Source organism: Meleagris gallopavo, chromosome 4, assembly GCF_905368555.1.
Source record: "Meleagris gallopavo chromosome 4, MGAL_WU_HG_1.1, whole genome shotgun sequence".
Taxonomy (NCBI): Eukaryota; Metazoa; Chordata; class Aves; order Galliformes; family Phasianidae; genus Meleagris; species Meleagris gallopavo.
The window spans coordinates 54828687-54851559 of record NC_139407.1 but is presented as its reverse complement, the minus strand read 5'-3'; the positions used below and the strand labels follow the sequence as shown (position 1 = coordinate 54851559).

General features: G+C 34.7%; 1 protein-coding gene across 3 annotated transcripts in view; it reads left to right on the top strand.

The window, feature by feature from the left end:
* The window catches only part of SLIT2 (slit guidance ligand 2), a 246357-nt gene that overhangs the window by 137671 nt on the left and 85813 nt on the right, over positions 1-22873 (top strand). For all 3 annotated transcript variants that reach the window (XM_085223410.1, XM_085223411.1, XM_085223409.1), the window contains exons 5-6: positions 8937-9008; positions 19207-19278. In XM_085223410.1, coding sequence (XP_085079536.1) covers positions 8937-9008; positions 19207-19278 — 144 coding nt within the window. The remainder of the gene's footprint in view (positions 1-8936; positions 9009-19206; positions 19279-22873) is intronic.

The following is a 22873-nucleotide window of genomic DNA, read 5'->3' as shown; positions in this document are numbered from 1 at the left end:
TTTCAACCTGGATATGTAAAAACAAGGGAAAAAAATGCATGAGCAACGTGTATGCTGCTGAAGGATGTATGCCTTAGAAGTTATTGTCTATAATAAACCAGAATTTTTGAAGTATTAAATGCAAGATATACTTCAGTGTATCTAAATTTATGTCTCATTCTGACTTTTAGAACTGCAGGTGGGGTTGTTGGTAAACAGTACTCTCACACTACACAGCTGTGCTGCTGTCTCGGACACCAGTAAGGGAGCTGGGCTTGCATTTTTTTTTTAAGAAATGCAAAACGAGGAACAGTATCTTCCTTCAGCTTGACCAGTTTAAGAGTTTGTCAGTTATGGAGAATCTGTGAATTTCCCTTTCCATTTCCCTATCCTTTTTTCTCTCTCTCTGTTTTTTGTTTTTTTTTTAATGGTGATGTTTTTAAAGGACTTCAAGTTTTTCTTTGTAGGACCTTCTATCAGAAGCCAAATTTGAAGTAGCATTAGAATTTTCTCCTTTTGAAATCGTGGGTGGTCCATTCCTCTTTAAGAACTGCAACATGTAATTATTTCTATTACTTTTTTTAAAAGTCTTAAACAGAATTACATATTAATTTAGGGGAGCAGACTAATAAAAACTACTTGCCTTTTCAAAAATAATTTCTAAGACTCCACTGAAATACATGTGTGGCCCTAATACTCCTATTTTATTTCACAATGAGCATTTGTCACACTAGGACACTCTAGCACAATGGAGAATAAATGGCAACTCTCCTGAAGCAATTATTTTCAAATGATACCAGAGTATACAAATTGATTTAAGTGTGCTTTTGGAGACACTGTGGAGTAGGATTGATTCTGTGGCCCATAGATTGACTTCCATGCCAACAGAAGGATTTTGTCTATTCCAAAGCCAAAATGTGATCCTACTAAGAAGTAAGGACTGATAATTGCATTCTATGCTATTTTCTTTGTGAAGAAATGACTAATTAGTAATACTCAAAGTTATGAACAAGTCAGTATATTGCATAGGTATGTGGAGTCAGTCTGCCTCTCAAACAAAAACAGTATAGCATTATTTGTCATCATTTCAATTTCTGATGACTTAACCTAAAAAATAAGGTAGAAGTTGCTTATAAACTGGAGATTAGCAGGCTATCAATATTTCTATTGTAGTACAGTAATTTTTATCCATCTTTAGGTATATGAATGTCTTCATATGTGAATGAATGTCTTGTGTCTATGTTTAATAAATAGGTAGATAAAATGGATGAAAATACCTGCTGTTTAATTAATACAAATAACCGTATAGTAATAGCTATAATAAGATCTACATTGATAAATCTACAATTGAATATAGATTTATCAATGTATAACAGAAAATAATAGATATAAAAATAAGCAGGGAGGTTTAATCTGTATATTCTTAGAAAAAACAGCATACTCATTCCTTATCATGAGAATTGTAGTGACTCAAATCAGTCTGCCCATATTACAGTGGTGATTGCTCTATGTTGTGCAGTATGAAATATTCAGTTTGGTGTTGTAGCTCACCCTGGCACAGGAAGTGACTCTGCTTTTGTGTGTGAATAGAGTGTCCCTACTGTTTACAACATATAAGTCTTCAGGGATTCTATAGAGCAAATAGAAATCAGTGCAAAATGCAAAGAGAACCTGCAATTCTGTCATCTAAACTCTTCTCATCTGCTTTGTGCTCCTCAGCATGGCACTGATACATAATGATAACACACTAGTTTGATTTCTCTATCTGTAAAAGAAAGTTAATAGTACCTTTCTCAGATACAAAATTTTGTTTCTCTTACTGGAAGCAGGTGGGAGTGATATGACTAGAGGTAATGATCTATGGAACTAATGCTGGAATTTATAATTCAGGATTTTAATCATCACAAAGAGATAAATATTGGCCGCTGTTGATAGTGTGGTATCACTTGCATCTTCATTAACAAGGCAAATATTTGCACTGGATGCTTTACTGAAGAGTAGAAGAAGAATCATTTAGGTAAACAGGATATTAAATATTTTATTTCATAGTTGGAGAATAAAACAATAATGTAGGATTTTTGTTTTGTTTTGTTAGTTTTTCTGTTTTGTATTTTAAGGACCAGATATTAGAATAATTGTTAAGCATATGGTTTTAAAATATTTCTTTATTCTGTTTGTTTTGTTGATTTGTAGGCCTGCCAAAAAGCTAGGCTTTGATAAAAGGACATGAAAACCTATTTGAGTATAAGATTATCTTCATAAATAAGTGATGCAGTACTGCAATTTGTAATAGTGCAACTCCATAAAGCCAAACATATGTCAGTATCGTAACAATTAACTGGATAAGCCTCATTTGGCTGATAGGAAAGGTACTTACTTGTTTGAATACAGTAATATGTTTGCTGAATGTGAGATAAAAAGAAAAGCATTGAGTTATAGATCAAAACATTCATGTTTGTTTAGTAGGCTCTTGCTATAATGTGGTACATTTCTGCCATGATGGAAATTTGATTTCCAGGCTTTATTAGGTTCAGTTCAACTGAGCTGTTATTTGTAGAATCGTCTCTCTGTTATGCTCTCCTTGCACTTAGACCATAACGCTATATTTCAGCAGCACCTCTGTTGCTGGATGCTTTTCACATTGGTTTGATTGCCACTATGAAGTTCTGAAAATAATTTTCCAGCTTATATACGTTATCCTAATAATAAAAGTACAGGTTGCCAAAGCATGCTTCTGTAGCATCCAGAAGAGTTCTTAGATTGAAGTCCTTGTCATGATGGAACTTTACAGCTATAGAATATAGTTTTCCTGATAGTGTGACAATTAATGAAGATTCGTGAGCAAACTAGAAATTTGATCAAAAGCTTTCCATTATAGCACAATCTTTTCCAGATAATATGGAATTGAAATATATATTTCTATTTCAAATTCAGAAAATGAAAACCTGTCTGGCATTTTAGGAGTGAAACCCAAATCAGGAATCCACCAGGACAGAAAAAGTTACTTTGCGATTTTGTCCTCTTCACACTGGGAAACCCACTGCCATAACAACTTTTGCAAATGGAAGCTGCTGTCAGCATTCTCTCAAAACCCTCAAAATAACATTATTTTGGATCTGAGAGTTTTTCCAAAGTTTAGTGATAATAAAAAATAATCTCTGCATCCATTTCTCAAGACACAGTTGAAACTTCTAGCTGTGGCTCATTTCCACTACGCTGCCATATTGCAGCATGTTTTTGTCTTCTTCCAGGAGCTTAGGTTTCCCTGCTGCTGCCTTCCTGTGAGGCTGAGTACTCCACTCTCCCTAACATCAAAGTTGGGGGAATAAATAAGGGCTGGTGCAAAGCTGGCCTTGCACTGGAGTATGTCATGTCAGATGAGATGCCCCGGTAAGCACACTTACTGGAGAAGAATGTTGGGACGTGTGCAGGGCCTCGTAGGTATCTATCTCAGTGATCATCCTAAAAATACTCATCAGTGAGCATCTTGTCCCACATCCAAGCTCATAAATTTGATTTTTAGTCAAATAGTTTTACTGAAATGTTTGTCTCGCTTCTTTCTTTAGATAATAACTGTAGTCTCATTATCTGCAATGTCTTGCTTTATGTGGGCATGTGGGGTTTTGTGCAGAATATGGTTAACTCTTGTTGAATGTATTGTTTTCTGGTGCGAAAAATACCAAGCAAGGTTTACTTTATTAATTTCAGAAGTATTTATATAATTATTCAGGACCCTGAACATGAATAGTCACCTTCTGAATTGTTTTTATGAACTGACATAAGTACACTGATTCAGTATTCAGTACTTTGTTTGATTTGATATTTCTGCCTTTTCCTTTAAAAATCAGGACACATCATTCATTCCTAGTACTCAGTATTTTACAAAGTGGGGAATGGCAGTATAGATTTATGATATGCCTGGTCAGACACTGAGGGAGGTTAAACTATAGAGGAAAATAAAATTACAAGTAATTAAATTTACAAGCAGGTTTGCATCTTCAGAAGATTTATTGTTTTAGAACAAACACATAGTTTTAGCCGCACAAGAAAACTGTGATCTCTTAACAGTGTATGATATAGATATTATGTGTGGTGTTTCAATTTATATAATTAAAAATTTAGCACTCCTTTTAAGGTTGAATGGAATATTCAACTGGGAGCCATATATGGTGAGTAATAAAATAGCTGCAATGCAGTACTCTCTGCATTTTTTAAGAGCTGAAGCACTCTATCAGGCTCATTAATATCAGGTTATCTGAGGGTTTTACCCTCTGATAAAGAAACAATAGCATACGTAAGTTTTCCAGTTTTTCTGTAAGAATTGATTTGTGTGTGAGAGAAATTCATACCAATACTGTTAGGAACTTAAAATGTTAGGAGGTTTTTAGTTTATTTTTTATTTTTTTGTGATATACTTCTACCTACTAACCAGAAAATATGATAAATAGAAATATACCGGTTTCATCCTGTTTCTTAGGAAGGTTTCAATAGAAACAAGGTTTTGGCAAGGTCTTTCTGCTATTTCCACAAAGCATTATGCATCATGTTTACTAATGTATTCTGTAGAAAAAAAAGTAATCAACTGAATACGTAAAATGAAAATGATTATTTGAGAGGTGGAGTTAAGAGGCTTACTATTTTAATTTTTATTTTTACATTTTTTTCCTGTTTCATCAGTTTATGAAAAACAGAAATCTACAATCTTTGAGGCATAATTTCAAACTAGTCAATTTCTACTGTTGTATCATTGAAAATACCACATTTAAATCCTTTATCTTTGAAATTGGTTTAAAAGATGAGGCATGTATAATTATCCATATGCATTGTATATAAATTGCCTGGCCTGGTTTGTTTAAAAGGTAATTATATGTTATGCAAGCATGATAATTCCAGAGCTTACTTCGTCACTGGTCTTGGACATATTATAACGTATCTCTGCTTTTATCATTTGGTTTGAGTGATACGTTAATAAAAGTAATTTTACTTATGTGCAACACATTTAGTCTCTAATTTAGAAACATATACCTGACCTCTGGAGGAAAAATCAAAATGTACACAAGTTTTTCAAAGAATCAGTATATGGGCAAATGTTCAGATTTCTTTGTAAATTCTCATTGTATGCTCATTTAGTGCAGCTTGGAGAAAATGAAGTTGTAGCCTGAATATTACAGCTCAAAATAATGCTTTAGATATACACAATCAAGAGATACTGTAAAGAAACCAGCCAGTACCAAGAGGATGGTGCAATCACGCCTAGAACAGCAGAGGCACTTATGTAAATCCTCTCTGACAAGAGCCTCACCTGCCTAGGTGGATTTTTGTACAAGAATCTGGCAGTTTCTCCAATATTCATGTCATCTCTTGCCTTGGTGAAACGATCCTCAGAATAGCTTTTGAGGACGTCTTGCACTCAAAGATACTGAAGTTATATAAAACTGTTCTGGCACTGAAAAATTTTTTGCTCAAAAATGATTGAGTCAGCACATTGAAGACTGGGTGATGGAGGACTCTGTGGCAAGCCAGTAGATGATGAGCATGAAGCCCTAAGCTATGACTCAGTAATTTTTTGAAAGGGTCAATAGCTTCAGAGTTAATAATTTGGAATATATGTCTCTAGAAATGACTTACAGCATTGACAATTTAGTGGAGAGGTCCATAGGACAACTAGGATCTGCATAAGTTGAATTCAGTACAACGTCATTATATCATCGTGCTTTCTTTCAAAAACTCTATAGGATAACCTTGACTCTTCCACTCAAGTTTTATACAAAACATTTTGAATAAGTTCTGATGTTTCATAACTATGCTGTTTTTTTTAAATGAAGTCTCGGGCAGCTATAACTATAAAGAATAATTTCTTGGATAAAATCTTGATCATATTGCTGATTTCAAATGTGAAGACAGGATCATGCCTATCCTTTCAGAAATTTAGATTTGTTCTTCTAAAAGTAGTGTGTTCAGTTGTTTAATGGCTTCAATTTTGTTTAAATTCATAGAGCATCTTTCATTTACAAGTATCAAGCACCAACATAAATGTTTCTTGGTGTACACGTGTGTTGAAATGGTCCTTCTTTTTGAAATGGGAAATGGAGTTTACACAGTTCTTAGTGCATGAAAACATCTAACGGGCTGAAAAGAAGATTTGCACCTTTTGTTATTGCAGAATATAGTCTGCAAAGTCAAGTCAGTGAAACAGAATGATCTGCAAAATTGTCCGGTTTCATCTACAAAATAGTTTTTTTGCCCCATTTCCCAAAAGCCAATCTGTGACACATGTGGCTCTGTTTTTGTTTTGTTTGTTTGTTTTTTGTGACCAGTCTAAGAATTGCAAAGGAATGAGTTAGAACATCTTAAAAAGACCACACAGCAACTTGTTACTGACTCATGGTTATGCATTGTGAAACATAGATGTAATTTATGCAAGAATAAAAAGCTAAATGTTTGGTTAAGCCAAACATCTCAAAGTTTTTGTGAGAAAACCTTTTTAAACTGAGCAGATGAAAACCCGAAGCAATCAATAAATAATTACCAAGAACTTTCCTATTATAAGTAGGAATAGCTTTTGTGTTGAAAATGTTTTTTTTTTTTTAATATAGAGAGAATTTTGCAATGAAGGAATGATTTAACTTCTGTTACATAAACAATTCTAAGAACGTTTCACAACCCAACAGATGAATTGCAAAAATAATTTATCTTGGAAAAAGACTTAGGCTGACTTGGAGAAGAATGTTGGGTGAGGTCTAGAGACATCTAGAGAAGTGTTTTTTAAAGTGCCTTTCACAGAAAGTTTGGGAACTTTTCAATTAAGTAGTTTACATTTCAAATTTGCTAAAATCAGTAGGGAACACTAGTCTGCATGACCCTGTGCTGCGTGAAAATGATGCTGTAGATGCATCTGGCTTTCATTCACATGTGCGTACAATCTCAATGCATGGTTTACAGAGGAACTGGGTTTAATAGCTGTGACAGGTACTTATTTGCACTTGTGCTAAGATGTGTATTTAGTTACGGAAAGAAAGAGAAGAGAAGGCTCTGAGGAGCCCTCATATTTAAAGGGATATTATAAACAGGAGGAAAATCAACTTTTTATGTAGATAGCTAGTGATGAACAAGGGGAAATGGTTTTACTAAACAAGGAGAGATTTAGATTCAATGTCATGGGCAGGTTTTTCACAGAGAGGGTGATGAGGCCATGGCACAGGCTGTCTGGAGGCGTTCAGGGTCAGGTTGGGTGAGGCCTTGGGCAGCCTTATCTGGTGGATGGAAGCCATGCCTAAGGTAGTGGGTTGGAACTGGTTGATCTCTGAGGTCTCTTTCAACCCAAGCCATTCTGTGATTCTGACCATTCATATTTTTGAAATAATTTACACAGGTGTCTCAATTTTGTTCATCTCCAACTTTTAAAATTATACAAAATGATGAATGATGATAATCAATTAACCATCATAAATAGTGTAATGCACCGTTATCCATTACCTACAGCAGAATATATTTATGAATATGACAGTGGTTTACGTGGATGTATACATACATCTGTATAATCAGTTAGTCCTTGATAATGATAGAAATCACTATTTTAAACCACTTTACACCCAATTTATGTATTGGTAAAATGTTTTAGTCGATTAAATATAACCATATACATAGATGTTTACTATTTATATTTGTGATAGAATTAAAGGAAGTCAATTGTTAAATCATCACTGTAACATATGCTGAAGGCTGCCTTTTTATTTATATTATTTGAATTTATTGTCAGCAATGTAGTCATATTCTATGTCAGGATTACCTACGTGGACTGAAAATTAAATCATAGCTTACAGATGCTCCTTTTTCCACATACTGTTAATAATAGCTAAGTTGGGTTAAATATACTTTGCAAGATACAGGAGTACAACTATATGCACAAAGTGTGAAAGATTTAGTGTATGGAATGTGGTTTTCCATAAACTGAAAATGCCTCCAATAAAACAAACTTGCTGACAATGTACATGGAATTATTTTCAAAGGTATTATATTGATGTAAATTTTTCTGGAGTCAGGTATGTGGAGTTTTATAAAGTCCTCAAACAATTCTTTAAGTTCATAAATTTGAAAGAAGTCTCCAGGAGTGATTTCTAATAAATGGAAATATGAGCTCATGCTAGATTACACTTTAGGGAAAGATTTTGTCGAAAGCATGATTGTATTTAATCAACTGAATGATTCCTGCTTATTCATTTCATTTCAGCTACGTCTTACTTCTGTGCACATTTTGCAATATTTCCCCTAAAATTTCCCAGAAAAGGTTATCTAAAAATTGTCTCTAAAATACGAGATATTGAAAACATGACTGTTAGGGATTGGAGTGCTTGTGGAGCATGCTTTGGAGTGCTTGATGTTGTGGAGTGAAGCTCCTGTTTTGGTTTCAGCAAAGTAAAATCTAGCTATTCACGACAGAACTGCTCTGTGACCTGAGAAAGAATTCTAGTGAAAATACAGCCTGTACACTTATGATTTGCTTCTGAATTGCATTCAGAGGCTCAAGCAAGCTTCTTCATCTAATTTCTTACTCTCTGTAGGTAGATGCGTCTCTGAAGGCTTCCAAACGGCTTGATTTCATGTCATGTGTTTGGAATGAGTTGAAAATTAAAATCAATCAGTTAAAAATGAAATCAGTTTGGCCTGCCTTGTTAAACTGTGTAATGTTTCTACTTAGGTTTGGCATAATTACTGTTATTTTTAAAGGGAGCTACATAGTGCAACAAAGATAAACTAATTTGAGTTTTTTTGCTACTTATTTTTCTTCAATTGCAAATCAGTTCAAGTAATAACGTAAGTTTGATCAGAAACATTTATTGAATGGTAATGGCTGGAATTGTTTGCTGACAGAATCTTTTTTTTTTTTTTTTTTTTTTTGGTATACACAGAAATATATGTGGCAGGTTTTAAGTTTTATTTAATCTTCTTTTTCACAGTGATCTTAGTGAAAATCAGATTCAAGCCATACCCAGGAAGGCATTTCGCGGAGCAGTAGACATAAAAAATCTGTAAGTATTTTCCTCCTTCTCATATGTACTCTGATGATAATGCTTTGTCAATACAATTTCCTTTTGTTCTGTCAGATACCTTTTTGCTAAGCACTTTTATAGATGCTGAAGTAGTCCTTGCATAAAACCAATCTTGTTTTGGCAAAATATTTTAACCTATGTTAAGCATCCTATATTTGCCCATCATGAAATCTAAAACATTTAAATGAAGTTGAATAGAACAAGACATTGCAAGTATTTACTTATTATAACCTGAGTTTAATATTTGCATGTCAAATTACTTTAAACATTTCATTGTTTCATGTAGAAAAATCTGTTCTTCTTCATGTCTATGTATCTGTGTTTTGTTTGCCTGTATAAAAGAAAGAAAAATCACGCTATTTGCTCACATATATTTTCTTACTTCAGTATTTACTTTTCTCCCACAGTTTTCTTTTGTGGCAAAATAAGTATTTTCTGAAAGCTAGACCCACTTTTCTGGAGATAGTGACCCTAAAGTTCATGGGCAAGTTTTTAATTCTTGCAGTTTCTGTGTGAAGAAATATGTACTTCAAGACAAAAGAAAGCAATGACTTTTTGACTTTTGTTTAGAGTAGTGAGTCAGCTTAGTGATCTGAATGAGCTGAATGACCTGAAGATTGTCATGAACTTCTATGGTAGGAAACAAGGTCATCCACTCAAAAGCTGTAACTCCAACCGTAAGCTGGGAGTTCATTGCTTGTAAACAACCAACAAAGAAGAGGACGTATTCTGCTGGGGTCAAGAAAGACCATGAAGCTGCTATTGTGATGCAGCCATGAAAAAGTGTAATTGCTGTATTATTCACATCAGTGAGAACAGGGAAGTATTAAGTTCTTATGTTTTCATGTAATTTCTATTGAAATACTTTCTACTAATTGTAGTTATCAACTTAGAGAACTTTTTAGTTGAACTACTTTAAGTGCTTCATGATTGCTGTACAAGATGTTGCATCTCCAGGAGTGAAGCCCTTTGTGTTTTTGGCATCCTGTGATGGACTGTACTCCATTCTACTGCCCTTAGCACTGCTCATGAATCACTTAGGAAGGCAAAAATTCAAGAATTTAGCAGAATGGACAAGTGTTTGCCCTGCTTGCTTTGATTTTTAGAAACATGGGTTTCTTTGTTACTAGGTGGAAAAACTAAAATATTTGAATCTATTATGCTTAAAAACTTGCAAGCACATCTCAAAGCAGCTTCATTACTTTGTTTAAAAGATATTTTATAAGTTTCTATTCAGAACTGGTCCCATCATTATTCATGGTTGGAAAGAGGCATAGCTACAGGGGTAAGCTTGCATTTTTGTGCATGGCTTTTTATATTTGAAAATTGATACAGCTAAAAAAAGAAACTTTAGTGTAAAAATAAAAGTATCATTGAGAGTTTTCAAATGGCAGGGCAGTATACTTGACTGGAATGAGTATGTTTTGTGAGATAGTTCCAGTCAGGAACTGAGTTAGAATGCTAATCTTTAGCTAAGATAATATTCATGGTAAGGATCCTGAATTATGTTGAAAATGTGCATAAAACAGTACATCTGCTCTTTAAAGACTTTATCTTTTGGAAGATAATTCAAACAAAAGTTTCATAAGCTCGTATAATTGCCACAAAAAAACAAGTCTTCTCTGTGGCACATAGTTTATTGTGATACCAGGAAAACTAAAGAAATTACATTTTTTTTGTGATCCCAGAAAGACAAAAAAAGAAAGAAATCTGATTTTTAATATTTATGATGTCGCTGTAGCAGTAAGCAGCAACAAACACATTTCTCTTGTGGTAAATGCTACCTTCATTCCTGGTCACTCACTGTATATTATGTTAGGTGTAGGTGTGAGATCAGAATGACACACAAGTCAGTTGGAGTCCAGCACAGAATTTTTGTAGCTAGAGCAGATAGTCAGGAAATGAATAACTTTTGTTCATTTCCAGAAAATTAGTAAAGATGGAGAGAACTGAACACTAGCCTTCCATTTAGCCATTTGTATTAAAAATACAAATCCTTAAAGAAGGATCACTGCAAGAAATATACTGTTTTTATTTCATTCTCCAAGAAATGAAAAAATCAGTGGATAGGTAATATCTGTAGAAGGCATCTCTTTGCAAACAAAGGGGACTATAAAATGAAGGCACGTAGCATCTGTGGAATGATTAAACTAGAGAATGGCAACCACAGCGGTTTTGCTGAGAACTGACATAAATGGCATTCAATATTTGTTCTAATATCACAGTTTCTTCTGTAATTGTCTAATGTGTAAGCATACTTTTTAAGATGTTAACCAAACGTATCAAAGAGAGAGGTGAAGGTACAAAAAGTAAAGGAGCCTGCATTAGAAAACTTCGGAAATGCAAGTTTTATTTTGTCTAAGAATATCAGATAAATTACAATATAAGTTACAGGAACACTTCATTAGATAAATTGAGTGTATTTAAAACAGTCCTAAGCATTAGCTGTAAGCTGTTTCAAAGGCAGTTAACAAATCTCACAGAAATCAAACTGGTTATATATTTTATTTTGCAGAATAGAAACTACAGATTAATATTTCCCAACTCGAATTAGGAGCCGGAACATTTTTGAATAGATTTTATGGTCACCAAAGAATGATGTTTTAGTTTTCATGGAGCAAAAGGAATAGATGTTAACTCAGAATACCTGAAGAAAATTGTGTCCTCTGAAGTTGATAATACCACTTGTATCTTTTGATTTCCTGCTAATATGCTCTAGAGTCTTCTTGATGCTTCTCAGAAACAGCTATCCAGTTTCCATGAGATGGGGCCATAGTTCCATTCTGGACATCTTAATAATATTTATAAGATATATTCTGTAAATGATAAAAAGAAACAAACTGAGCAAGGCATTGTGAGAAATTACAATTTCAGCAACAAGCCCCATCACAAAAGAAAACAAAACAAAGAAGTCCTCCTGTTAGGCCCTTATAGGTAACTGTAATATCCCCCGCCCTTTGCCTTTTCTTCTTAAGGTTAAACAAATGCAATTTTCACAGACTGTACCCTAATGTCACCTGCTTCATCTTGATGATCCTTGGATCACCCCAACCAGGATCTGTCAGCATCTGTGGGTACTGAGACTAGATGTGTTGCTCAGATCTGATTTCCCAAATGCCAATCAGACAGGGTGCAACAGATACAACAGAAGGAAGGGATGCCATCCAGAGGTACTGGAAACTCAAAAGGTGGGCCCTTGTTAACCTAATGAGATTGAACAGAGCAAATGCAAGGTTTTGCATTTGAGTCGAGGTAATCCCAGATCCGTATGCAAACTGAAAGAAGAACTCCTTGAGAGTAGCCATGCTATGAAGGACTTAGGAATCCTGGTAGATGAAAAGCTTAACATGAGCCAGCAGTGTGCGCCTGGATATCCAGTCGTACCCTGGGTTCCATCAGAAGAGGGGTGGCCAACAGGATGAGGGAGGTGATTGACCCCCTTTATTTTGCCCTTGTGAACTGGAGTACTTCTCCAGTCTGGGGCCCCCAACACAGGAAAGATATTGAGTGTTGATGTTTTGGAGAGCGTCCAGAGAATGGCCAAGAAGATGATCCAAGGACTGGAGCACCTCTCCTATGAAGACAGGCTGAAGAAACTGGAAAAGCCTGGAAAAGGGAATGCTGCAGTGGGACCTCATTGTGGCCTTCCATTATTTAAAGGGAGTTTATAAACATGAGGTAAACCAACTTTTTACATGGGTAGATAATGATAGGACAAGGGGAAATAGTTTTACACTAAAGGAAGAGAGATTTAGATTAGATGTCATGGGGAAGTGTTTCACTGAGAGAGTGGTGAGGTGATGGAACAGGTTGCCCAGAACAGTTGTGGGTGCCCCATCCCTGGAGGTGTTTAAGGCCAGGCTGGATGGGGTTCTGGGAAATCTGATCTAGTACTTGATATAGCAGCTGGCAACCCTGCCTGTGGCAGGGGAATTGGAACTTGATGATCCTTGAAATCCCTTCCAACACAAGCCGTTCTATGATCTCTCTCAGCATCCTGACTTTGCTCTCATGACTGCAGCCCAGGTAATGCTAATGAATCAAGTTCTTCAAAAACTGTGCCAATAAATGAGGGAAACTTAATTCCCAAATTTACTTCATAATTTGGTACCTCTTCTTGGAGAATTTGCTTCAAAAAGTTACGCTTTTCAGAAGATTTTTAAAAAGCAAATAGAAATTATATAAATTGGAAATAAAATACATGTTTTTAATATAGATGTTAATGATGGTTTCATAATCCTCCCTGGTGGTACAGTGCTCACACCAGTTGTGGAACATTTAAATTTGAAAGCTTCCCAACCTCAGGAATTTTATTTAAATTTAAAATGCTTTAGCTACTCCGGTTATAATTTTGGATGGATTGTTTCTTGGATCTGGTTAGAAGGAATTAAAATATCCAGGCTTAAAAATCAAGCAAATGTGAAACACTGTTGTAAATATAATAATAATAGTTTGAGATTTTGAGAAGCAGATTTTGACATCTAGTGATTTTTATAAAACTGTATTCTGAGATTTCTATATAGAGTACAGAAAGTTTTCTAAAATTCCAACTTTCTCTTCTGCTGTGTAATCAATACATGGAAGACGATGGGAAGTAGTAACTCACATCATGGCAGAACTGAACTGTGATAATAAATACACTTACACTTACCAAAATGATGCCAACAATAAAATAGGAGGGAACAGTTTCATTGTATCTCCTGCAAGTATTTTGTGGCCTGTTCTTCTTGTTTCTGGGGATAGTGATGTCCTCTTGGGCATTGTTGCTCCGTCACGGAGCAAGAGAAAGCCAGCTACAGAGGAGCTGTTCTCTCCTTTTCCTTTTAACAGAAGGAAACTGAGAGTCTGTGGAGTCATTGACTACTAGGTTAGAAAAGTAAGGGGAACTGAAGAGTCATTATGTAGGTAATGGTGGATCTTAGGGCCAGGATGCTGTTGGACATTGTAGCTGTCACCCCAAAGATAAAGGCTACAGGGGAACGTAGTAGTTTTACAGATAGAACTGGCTTAGAAAATGGAGAATTAGTGGAGAAAGAGACACTTGTATCCACTAAACTTTGTCCAGAACCTTCAATAACATTATGATGCTTGATGTTACTTTGATACCTTTATGAGTCTACTGTGAAAGATTTAAAGCTTGCATTGTCACTAAAAGCATAACTGTTGTATTCATTTTGTCTGGCCATGACTGGACTTCTTGAAGTTGTGTTATTAGCAGCTGGAAACTATAGAGTCCTGCTGAAGGTATTGTTACTGATTTCTTTTCAGATTACACACAGAATTCCACTGCAACTGGAAGTGTGCTGTCTGTTCATCTGTATGAGTGCTAATCCAAATGCACTGCTTGTGTGAGAAATTTTTTTAAGAATTTAGAATTAACATATTTTTCACTCTTATTCTTAGTGGGAATCATTTAACTATTAACTGTTCACCAACCTGTGTTTCAGGTATACATCTATAAGGATTTTCACAGGATATTAGTACGTTCTGTGTATACTTATGAGTTTTGGTAGAGTCAAAAAGTATCACTGAAGGAATGATGGAAAGCATAGGTGAACTTTTCTAGTCATTCTTTAAACTGTTGCTGACAAAAAGCTCAGTGACTTTATGGTCTTCATGCAAAAAGTTGTTCTTTCTGATTATTTCAGCAAAAGACCATTTCAATTTAAAGTCAATTATGTTTTTAAATTAGGAAGAACATTTGGCTTTGAAGATGAGTTTCAAATTAGAATTCTCTGAATTGAGAACTTAATTTCTTGAAAGTCTTTTTTAATTTTTTTTTTTTTTAACTCTCCAGGTAAGGATTTTATAATTAATATTTAAATAAATAAATAATTCTAGTAGAACTTTCATGGGTTATGTGCATGACCTCTGGTATGGCTTCTCTGTTCCCCATATGTACAACAGATATGCTCTCCACATTGATAGTGATCTTGAGGCTGTTTGTCATCTATTTGGTTAAAATGCATTACAGAAATCACAGATTGCTCATTCAGTGTTCCTCTTCTTCATAACATTCTCCTGTTATTGCTTATTTTTAATTTCTTAATTTTTTTACTTCTCTCCTAGACATTACTTGTGGTTTTAGCTAACTAAAATGATAGGTAATTTTGAAAGGATGGAGCAATAAGTCTTTTCTCCCTTTTCTTCTAGTTTATTCTATGTATAGTATGTATGTCTTTCTTAGAAGTACTTTTAAACCTTGCTTATTAATTTCAAGTTAAAAGAAAAAGGATGATGTGTATTAGAAAAAAAATATATACATTAAAATGTTTTACAGGAAAATTTAGCAAAGAGCAAAATAAATTACATTAGCAAGTGCAAGTACATAAAAGCACTTCATTTCCCAATGAAAGAATAGCAATAAGCAGGCACAGAAAACAATCAATTCTCTGAAGTTTGATAAAACAGAATAAATTCTTACACAGTCCTGTTACATGTTACATCTTTCTCAACCAATACCTCTGAAGTTATTGATCCCACTTGAAATTGAAATTGAGAGAGGAATTGAGAAATAGGAAAACACAACTCAGTGCTGTTGTAAAAAATACAAGGAGACCTTAAAATAGTGACTACTTCCAGAAAATCTACTGCAGTGATAAATATTCTGCACTATGTTCTTTTCCCAAGGAAAAATCTAATGTTATGAAATACAGTGTACAGTGTGCTATTTATTAATATTTACGGGTGAGAAAGACACCACAGGGATCTAGAAGAGATTCAAACTTTTTCTGATGACTTCTTAAAGATGTTTACAATTAATTTGATTCATTAGTAGAATAAAATCATTTCTGAACAAAAAAGATGATGCCAAAGCTGCGTGATGCCACTCCTGCTTTTGCCACAAAGTGCTCTCAAGTGCTGAATAATGGGAGAATAAAGTAAGACATAGATTGAAATGGTTGTAACTTTTAACTCGTCTATTGTGAAAGAGGAAAGAAGGTTTTCTCTCTTGGTCAGATATTTTTTCTCTCTCAAGGTAGCAGTTTTCAAATTTATGTCACGAAAAGTTCTTCTTACGCATAATAAGATATTATTGGACTTTTTATTTATCATTATCTGATAGAAAACAAATGCTAAAAGGGAGGAAAATCTAGGTTAGTAACATGTTTCTACAGTGTTGAGTATGCCAGCAAAACCAATCCATAGACATTCTAAAACACACATTGACTTCCTAGTTGAATGCTCTTTGCTACATGTGAACGTTAGCATTTTAATTAGCAGTAAATATTAAGCATATGAAATACCCAGGTAATACTGCAGAATCTGAAAGATTTTGAATATATCAGCTGTTGTTTGGTATTTTATGAGATTTGCAGGATCCATACTACCCAAGGCAATCAACTGCTTTGTGGAAGTTAGGGCAGAAAGGAAAGTATGGAAACAGAATGATTCAGAGAGGTGGAGAAGTCCCACTTAGAAAATGCCTAACACAGAGATAGTAGGGAAAAAAGCTATGGGATGTATTGAGGAGAGGGGAAGGAGGGTGATGGGTCAGTGTTGTTGGTCCATGTCTGCTCAGCTTCTGTTCTTCAGGACATTTTAGTCATGTGAAAAGAAGAAAAGAAATTCTCAGAGGAAATGAAGTCCTCTATAATGCAGCTAGTATTATTATTGTCAATAGCTTAGTGATGAGAAAAGTTTTTTCATAGCATTGTAGATGTTTTAATGTATGTTTTCAGAAGTCATTATGCTAAAAATAAATGACAAGACAGCTTAAAACTGGAGACATATGTATTTCTTTGTTCCCTTGCTTACACCCAAAGTCATAGTCTTCCTGCAATTGGCTCTCAAAAACCAATCTAACCCTAAAAAATCAGACTTCTTCAGTATATCCAATAGCAGGACATCAACATAAATGATAGCTGGTTATGAAATACTGTCTACCTTTTTGTTTGGATTTACATTCAATGAATACCTTAGCAAAATTACCATATATTGCCGATACCATAAATTGCTGTTCAAGGCAAGCACGCAGTCTTATGTAGCTTAAAAAATATACATTATACCAATTAATGGTGTTTTTCTAATCCTCTCATATCATTGTCATAAGTGGTAGAAGATTGTCTGAAGCGTAGGGAAGGAGTATCTTCCAAAGATCATTTATATACCTTGGAAGCATTTCTCATCTCCCATCCACAAAATTCCCTTCCCTGAAGCTCTAACCAATTTCTAAGTTCATTGCAAACAGCAGTCTTTCTGGTAAGAGGATTTAAATGAAAACAACTCACCCTTCACTAAGATAGTGGTAATGATGATTCCCTAAAGGAAGCAGTCCAAAAGTTTTCGGGTGCACCACAGCTGCTGCTAGTGGAAGAAATCTACCTTTCAGTTTGTGTAGGACAAGATTTGCTCAAGTGCTTTCTGTACTGTTAAAAGATTTTCTTTTGTGTATAATATGGATGATTTAGAAGAAGCTGTGTCAGCACTGATTTATACATTGACAGCTAAGGATAATAAGATATGGGCAAACATACAGCTCACCCTTTTACAGATTAACCTGCAGACTGCATTAGGCAAATTCAATGGCATTAAAAGATTTTTCCAATTTGTCTGGAAACAATTTCTCTTTTGTATTGTGTCAAGGGTAGCATTTCATGACATTGTACTAATTTAAATAGCTGTGATAAATTGTTGAAGAGGTTAGAAAATTGTACTTTGTATATATTTTACCTCTATAAAATAAAAAGTCTATTAACTTAATTGTTAAATGAAATTAATTAGTAAAATGAAAAAAGCCTCAGTAAGTAGGCTTAAATATTCCAACACTGCAGTGCTAGTGCTACAACACTGCACCAAAATTATTAAAGATTATATTAAGGAAATTATAGTTTGCATTTCAATGTAACTTTCAGTACACAGAAACACAGACTGCTGTAATTGTATTATTTTATTCCTGCGTAGTAGTAATTCAGATGAAAAATGTGGATGAAACTAGAACTTTAAAGAAGTTGGTATGTTAAACTCAACAGTGGCTGTGATGATTTATTAATAAAGTAAAAGGTTATCGTAGGTTCAGAAGAATCACAGAAGAACCTTTAGTAAACAGCTCATTAGCCCTAGTAGCTAATACATGAATGGAGATAGAAAGGACAGAGTTCATTTGTATTTTGTTCATTCACTTACTATTGTTCACACACATTTGTCCCTATATATTATCTGTTTCTGGTAAGTATGAGGTTTGAAGATCTTTTGATTGCTTGAAGTGAGGTTGTATTTTTTTTGCATATTTACAGGAATTATATTTATAGTCAATATCTATATGAGAAACTTATAAACATTGGGATTTTGTGTTTGCATAGTGTTTAATTTCAGCATACTGTTTTTAAATTGTGCTATATGTACTGTATCAATGTTATGGATTGAAAAAGTAATAGAATTCTTCAGAGAAATGAATGTAAATTTTTCATAACTTAATACTTAAAGATTAATAATGTATGGGATGGATTGCTGAGTTTTATGTCCAGGATTCAAGAGCTCTGTGACAATATCCTATCTGCAAATAATTGCAGAGAGCACAAACTATGCAGAAAATTGCACGCTGAAGCTTCTAGTAGAAATGCTAGTTTGATTTGGAGCAGAATTAAAGGATATAGCTGTGTATGTAAATATCTTGGATGCTAATGTTTCTGCATTGGGAAATACTGGAGAAGTTGATGGCTGTTAACGCCCCCTCCTTGCCCCTGCACCAACCATCTGAGGCATATGCACCCTAAAAGTGGTCCCTCACTCGCGGCTGCCAGGGCGCAGGGAATTAACATGCAGCTGGGCTGCTCTGATAAATGGATTCTGTTAGGTCACCGAGGGGATGCGTGTGACATTAAGTGATTTACCGTCCTTTACCTTAATGAAATTGTTTCAGCAAGATGACGCTGAGAGCTTTTAATGGATAGCTTTTCTTGATGTAATGAAATTGCATTCCTTTGGCATTTAATATAAGGTGCAGTTATTATTTACTGGAGCTCTCCTGGAGCTGCTGTTTTGCGCAGACAGTTCAGAACAAAAAGAGATTTCTGTGGCAGCATCCAGGCCAGCATGGTGTCTGACAGTCCTAAGCACGCGAGCATGTTTGTGAGTGTTTCAGTTAGTGTGGCCATGCACACCCATAGGAGGCTTGCTCCACACACACTGCCAGCACTCAGCTCCTTCACAAATACCGTCCTAATCTGTTTAACAGGCAACTGGATTACAACCAGATCAGCTGTATTGAAGATGGGGCATTTAGGGCTCTACGCGACCTGGAAGTGCTGTAAGTACTGCTTCTATCTCTGACTTTTAGCAAGAGCTCGGTATCTGGGGAGTACTAATGTAAAAGCTTATCTGTGAGCTGCAAGTCTGGTGTCAGAATTGTCTGGTGAAAAGATGTCTTAAAATAATCCACTGCAATGTGCTATATAATGGTAAAAATGTCAGGGGAGACGGAGATGCTCCTTTAATCTGCCAGGCAACCATAACAAACAATTAAAAAAAAAAAAAAAAAAAGCAGATGATAGATACTGTAAGCAAATAATAGATATTTCCTTTTAAAATGGAGAGAGGAGTATTAATGAATCCAATTATTTTGTAAATGATACATCATTGCTGAGGTGCTGAACATTTCCATGATTGCCTTTGTTGTACAGCCTGACATCAGTTTGATTGTCCAGCCTCTCTACTTAAGGAACAATACACTAAATATATCTGACAATCTAGGTGTTTTCAGAGAGGCACTTCCCTAACAAACACTGCTGTATGTGATGAGAGGTTTAGCCTGTCTACGTTATGTGGATTTTTAAACATTTTAATTTTTCTGTGTATGCATATAGAGACAGAAATATATTTGTATGCCATTTCTGGTTTTTATTGCAATTGTACTTCTGTATACTTTTTTTTTCACTGTTGTCATTGGTGAGGTAAAAGGTAACAAAATTATCATCAGTGACACCCAACCTCGAAACAGTCAGGATAATGAACAAAGTGTCTCTGTTCCCAAAGAATTTAAGACAGCACACATTCCTGAAATATTTTCTGTCAGTGAAAATGTCACTTTTTTTTTTTTTTTTTTTTCATTAAAGGAAGTGAAAGAGTTCATATCAGTGGGTTACTGCATGTTAGTCTGAATTAAGCTTGGTAAATCACACCCTATGGTGTGGGAGGAAGCTTGGTTATTTTCTTTTAGGTTTCTGAAGTAAAAAAGCTTTTTCAACAGATAATGTCTGTATATCCATGCAACTAAGAATGTAGGAGTTGCTGGCAGGAAAGTTTCATATTAAAAAGCAATAATTGCCTTTTTTTTTTTTTTTTTTTTTTACAATATAATCTTAGCATAACAAAACTATTGTTAACTTTCTGATTCAAATCCATGTGAAACATACTGTAGGTTCAATATGGAATCTAATTGAAAATCTGATGAATTGTTGGTTTTCTATAGGTAAACCTGATGTTTTGGGAAGTTTTTATCTTTGGTGCTCATATACATAGCAGTATTTTCCAGAGATGGCTTAGTCTGGCTATCATGTTTTTTAATATGAGCCTTCTTTTACATGTAGAAATGTTAAATGTATATATATATTAATACTAACATTACTTGCAGTTTTTAATGCTTACATGTTTTAGTAGTCTGAAAAGGTCATCCATGCCAGTTGAAGGAGGTGGTAAAAATTTCACACTGATTTTGATTAATGCAGAAGGGAACAAAACTGTTAGAGAAATTGTCTGCTGAAAAAATAGGTTGTTAGAACTTTTCAAATTTACAGACTGCTACCATTATTCAGTTAAAAATCTATCTCAAATTATGTGTGATAAGCAACAGTTGAGAAAATATTTTTTATTTGAGATATTTTGAGCACTACCGAAAAGTATGTATCTAATGCGACTTCTTTTCCAATATAGCTTAAGTAATGAAAACTGTGTAAATCACACCATCGTATAAATGCAGAGTACTGTATAAGACTACGTTTTGTTTTCATTTGAAGTTGATTATTCTAAGCACATAATTTTTATACGACTTCAACTTATATGATGAAGCTTTTAAATAATTTTTAAATTTACATGGTCTGAAACCCATTTAGTCATAATTTGAAGCATTTACCAAGGTAACATGGCTTACATATTGGTTAAATATGTAGAAACTATTAATGCTAATGATACAAAATTCATCTAAATTGAGACAATTCAGAAGTGTGAAAGCAGGTACGGATATAATCCTCTCAACTTGTTAATTCACTAGCAGATTTATGTGAAATTTTGTTCTTCAGTTTTCTTTTCCTAAGAGAAAATCAGTTACACTGGGGAAAATGTGACTATGAGAAAATATAATGCAATGTAACTTGCTGCCATATTCAAGAAATATGTTTCTATCATCATACTCTTTGCAATAGCATGTAACAGTTTTAGGTAAAAGTATTGACTGTGCTCTTTTAGTTTTGCTTTGATTATAGCTTTGCTGTAAAATTCAGCATTTTGGACAGTTATAAAAATGACTTAATTCCTTATGTGTTCATACATCCACTCCTGATAGAAAAGGGTTTAGAAATAGGTGATTACTAAGATCCTATCTAGCCCAAGTCATTCTTTGATTGTATGAAGTCAAACATGAAACACATGAAATTTAAAATTAAAAACTTCTAGATGTTCTTTAAACAGCTGACAGCTATGGAAATATATACTTACTTTCATTCCCTTCATTGAAAGAGAGGATTTTTAAAACCTTGAAAGAAGTCGTGCATGAAGACAGTGATGAGAACTGTCATTTAGCATGTCAACATTAAGAAAATCCTGCAAAAGTCTGCTGGCTGTCATTTATTCATTAAAGCATCCAATTGGAACTTTTTTTGCTTATTATTATTCTATTTTCATGAAAAATAATATCTCCCCAATTTTTTATTTCTATTGATTAATCTTTTTGCTTATGTAGCCCTGAGGGCACACAGGAGAGATGTCTTATGCACAGTGAAGAAAACATATAGGATGTGGAATGAGTAAGCACAGAAATGCAAAACGCAGCGCACAGCACCAGAAATTGTTTGGTTAATGTGGAGGCATATAACCTGATCCAGGGTGCTATGAATTCACCTTTCTCTGTTTCAGGATCACAGAGTTCTTTACTCAAAATGCACACAAATTACACCTTGTGGTTTAAAAATGTAAAGAAAGAAAGTAAAACATTTACTGCTGCAAAAGGATAGTGGGAATTATTGAGTATTAGTGTCATAATTGTGTTTAAAAATGCAGAGCACATTCTCTGTTGTAGTCAAGTGAGTAATCTCCAAGTAGAAACTGTAAATTCTGACACTTGTTTCCTTGTACTCAAATCAAGCTTGTTCACATTTTATTTGCAGCCTAAAGACAACAGTTAGCTGCAGGATCATTCATAAAGTTTCATCATCTTTACAAACTACACTTCCTGTGCATGATGGTTCTGTGCTAGCCAATAATTGGCTAAGATTTATTCCTAGTTTCTGTCTCAGGTCCCAGGTATTTTGTCCAAATGCTAGAGCATTAAGATGCCTGCCTCCTTCCATTGTATAGCAGAAGGTCATCTATTGTTCATGCTGCCCTGGATCATCTGCAACAGCACTGTTCCATACGAGAACTGACCGCAGTTTACTTCAGAAGATTCTTGGGAAAAATAGCAGGCAGGTCTTTAGCTAGGATCCTCTGTCAAAAAGTATGGGCTCTCAGAAGCTAGAAAAAGAAACTGCTGCCCTAAAACCAAGGACTTTTCTCCAGGAATACTCTGAAACTATTTTTCCTTACACAAGGATGGCAGTCTTAGCTTTAATGCCATAGATGTTCTCAGTATTAGTGGAAGCTCTGTTTCAGTCCTCTCTTTGAGTTAATCATAGGTTATTGAGGCCTCTGAT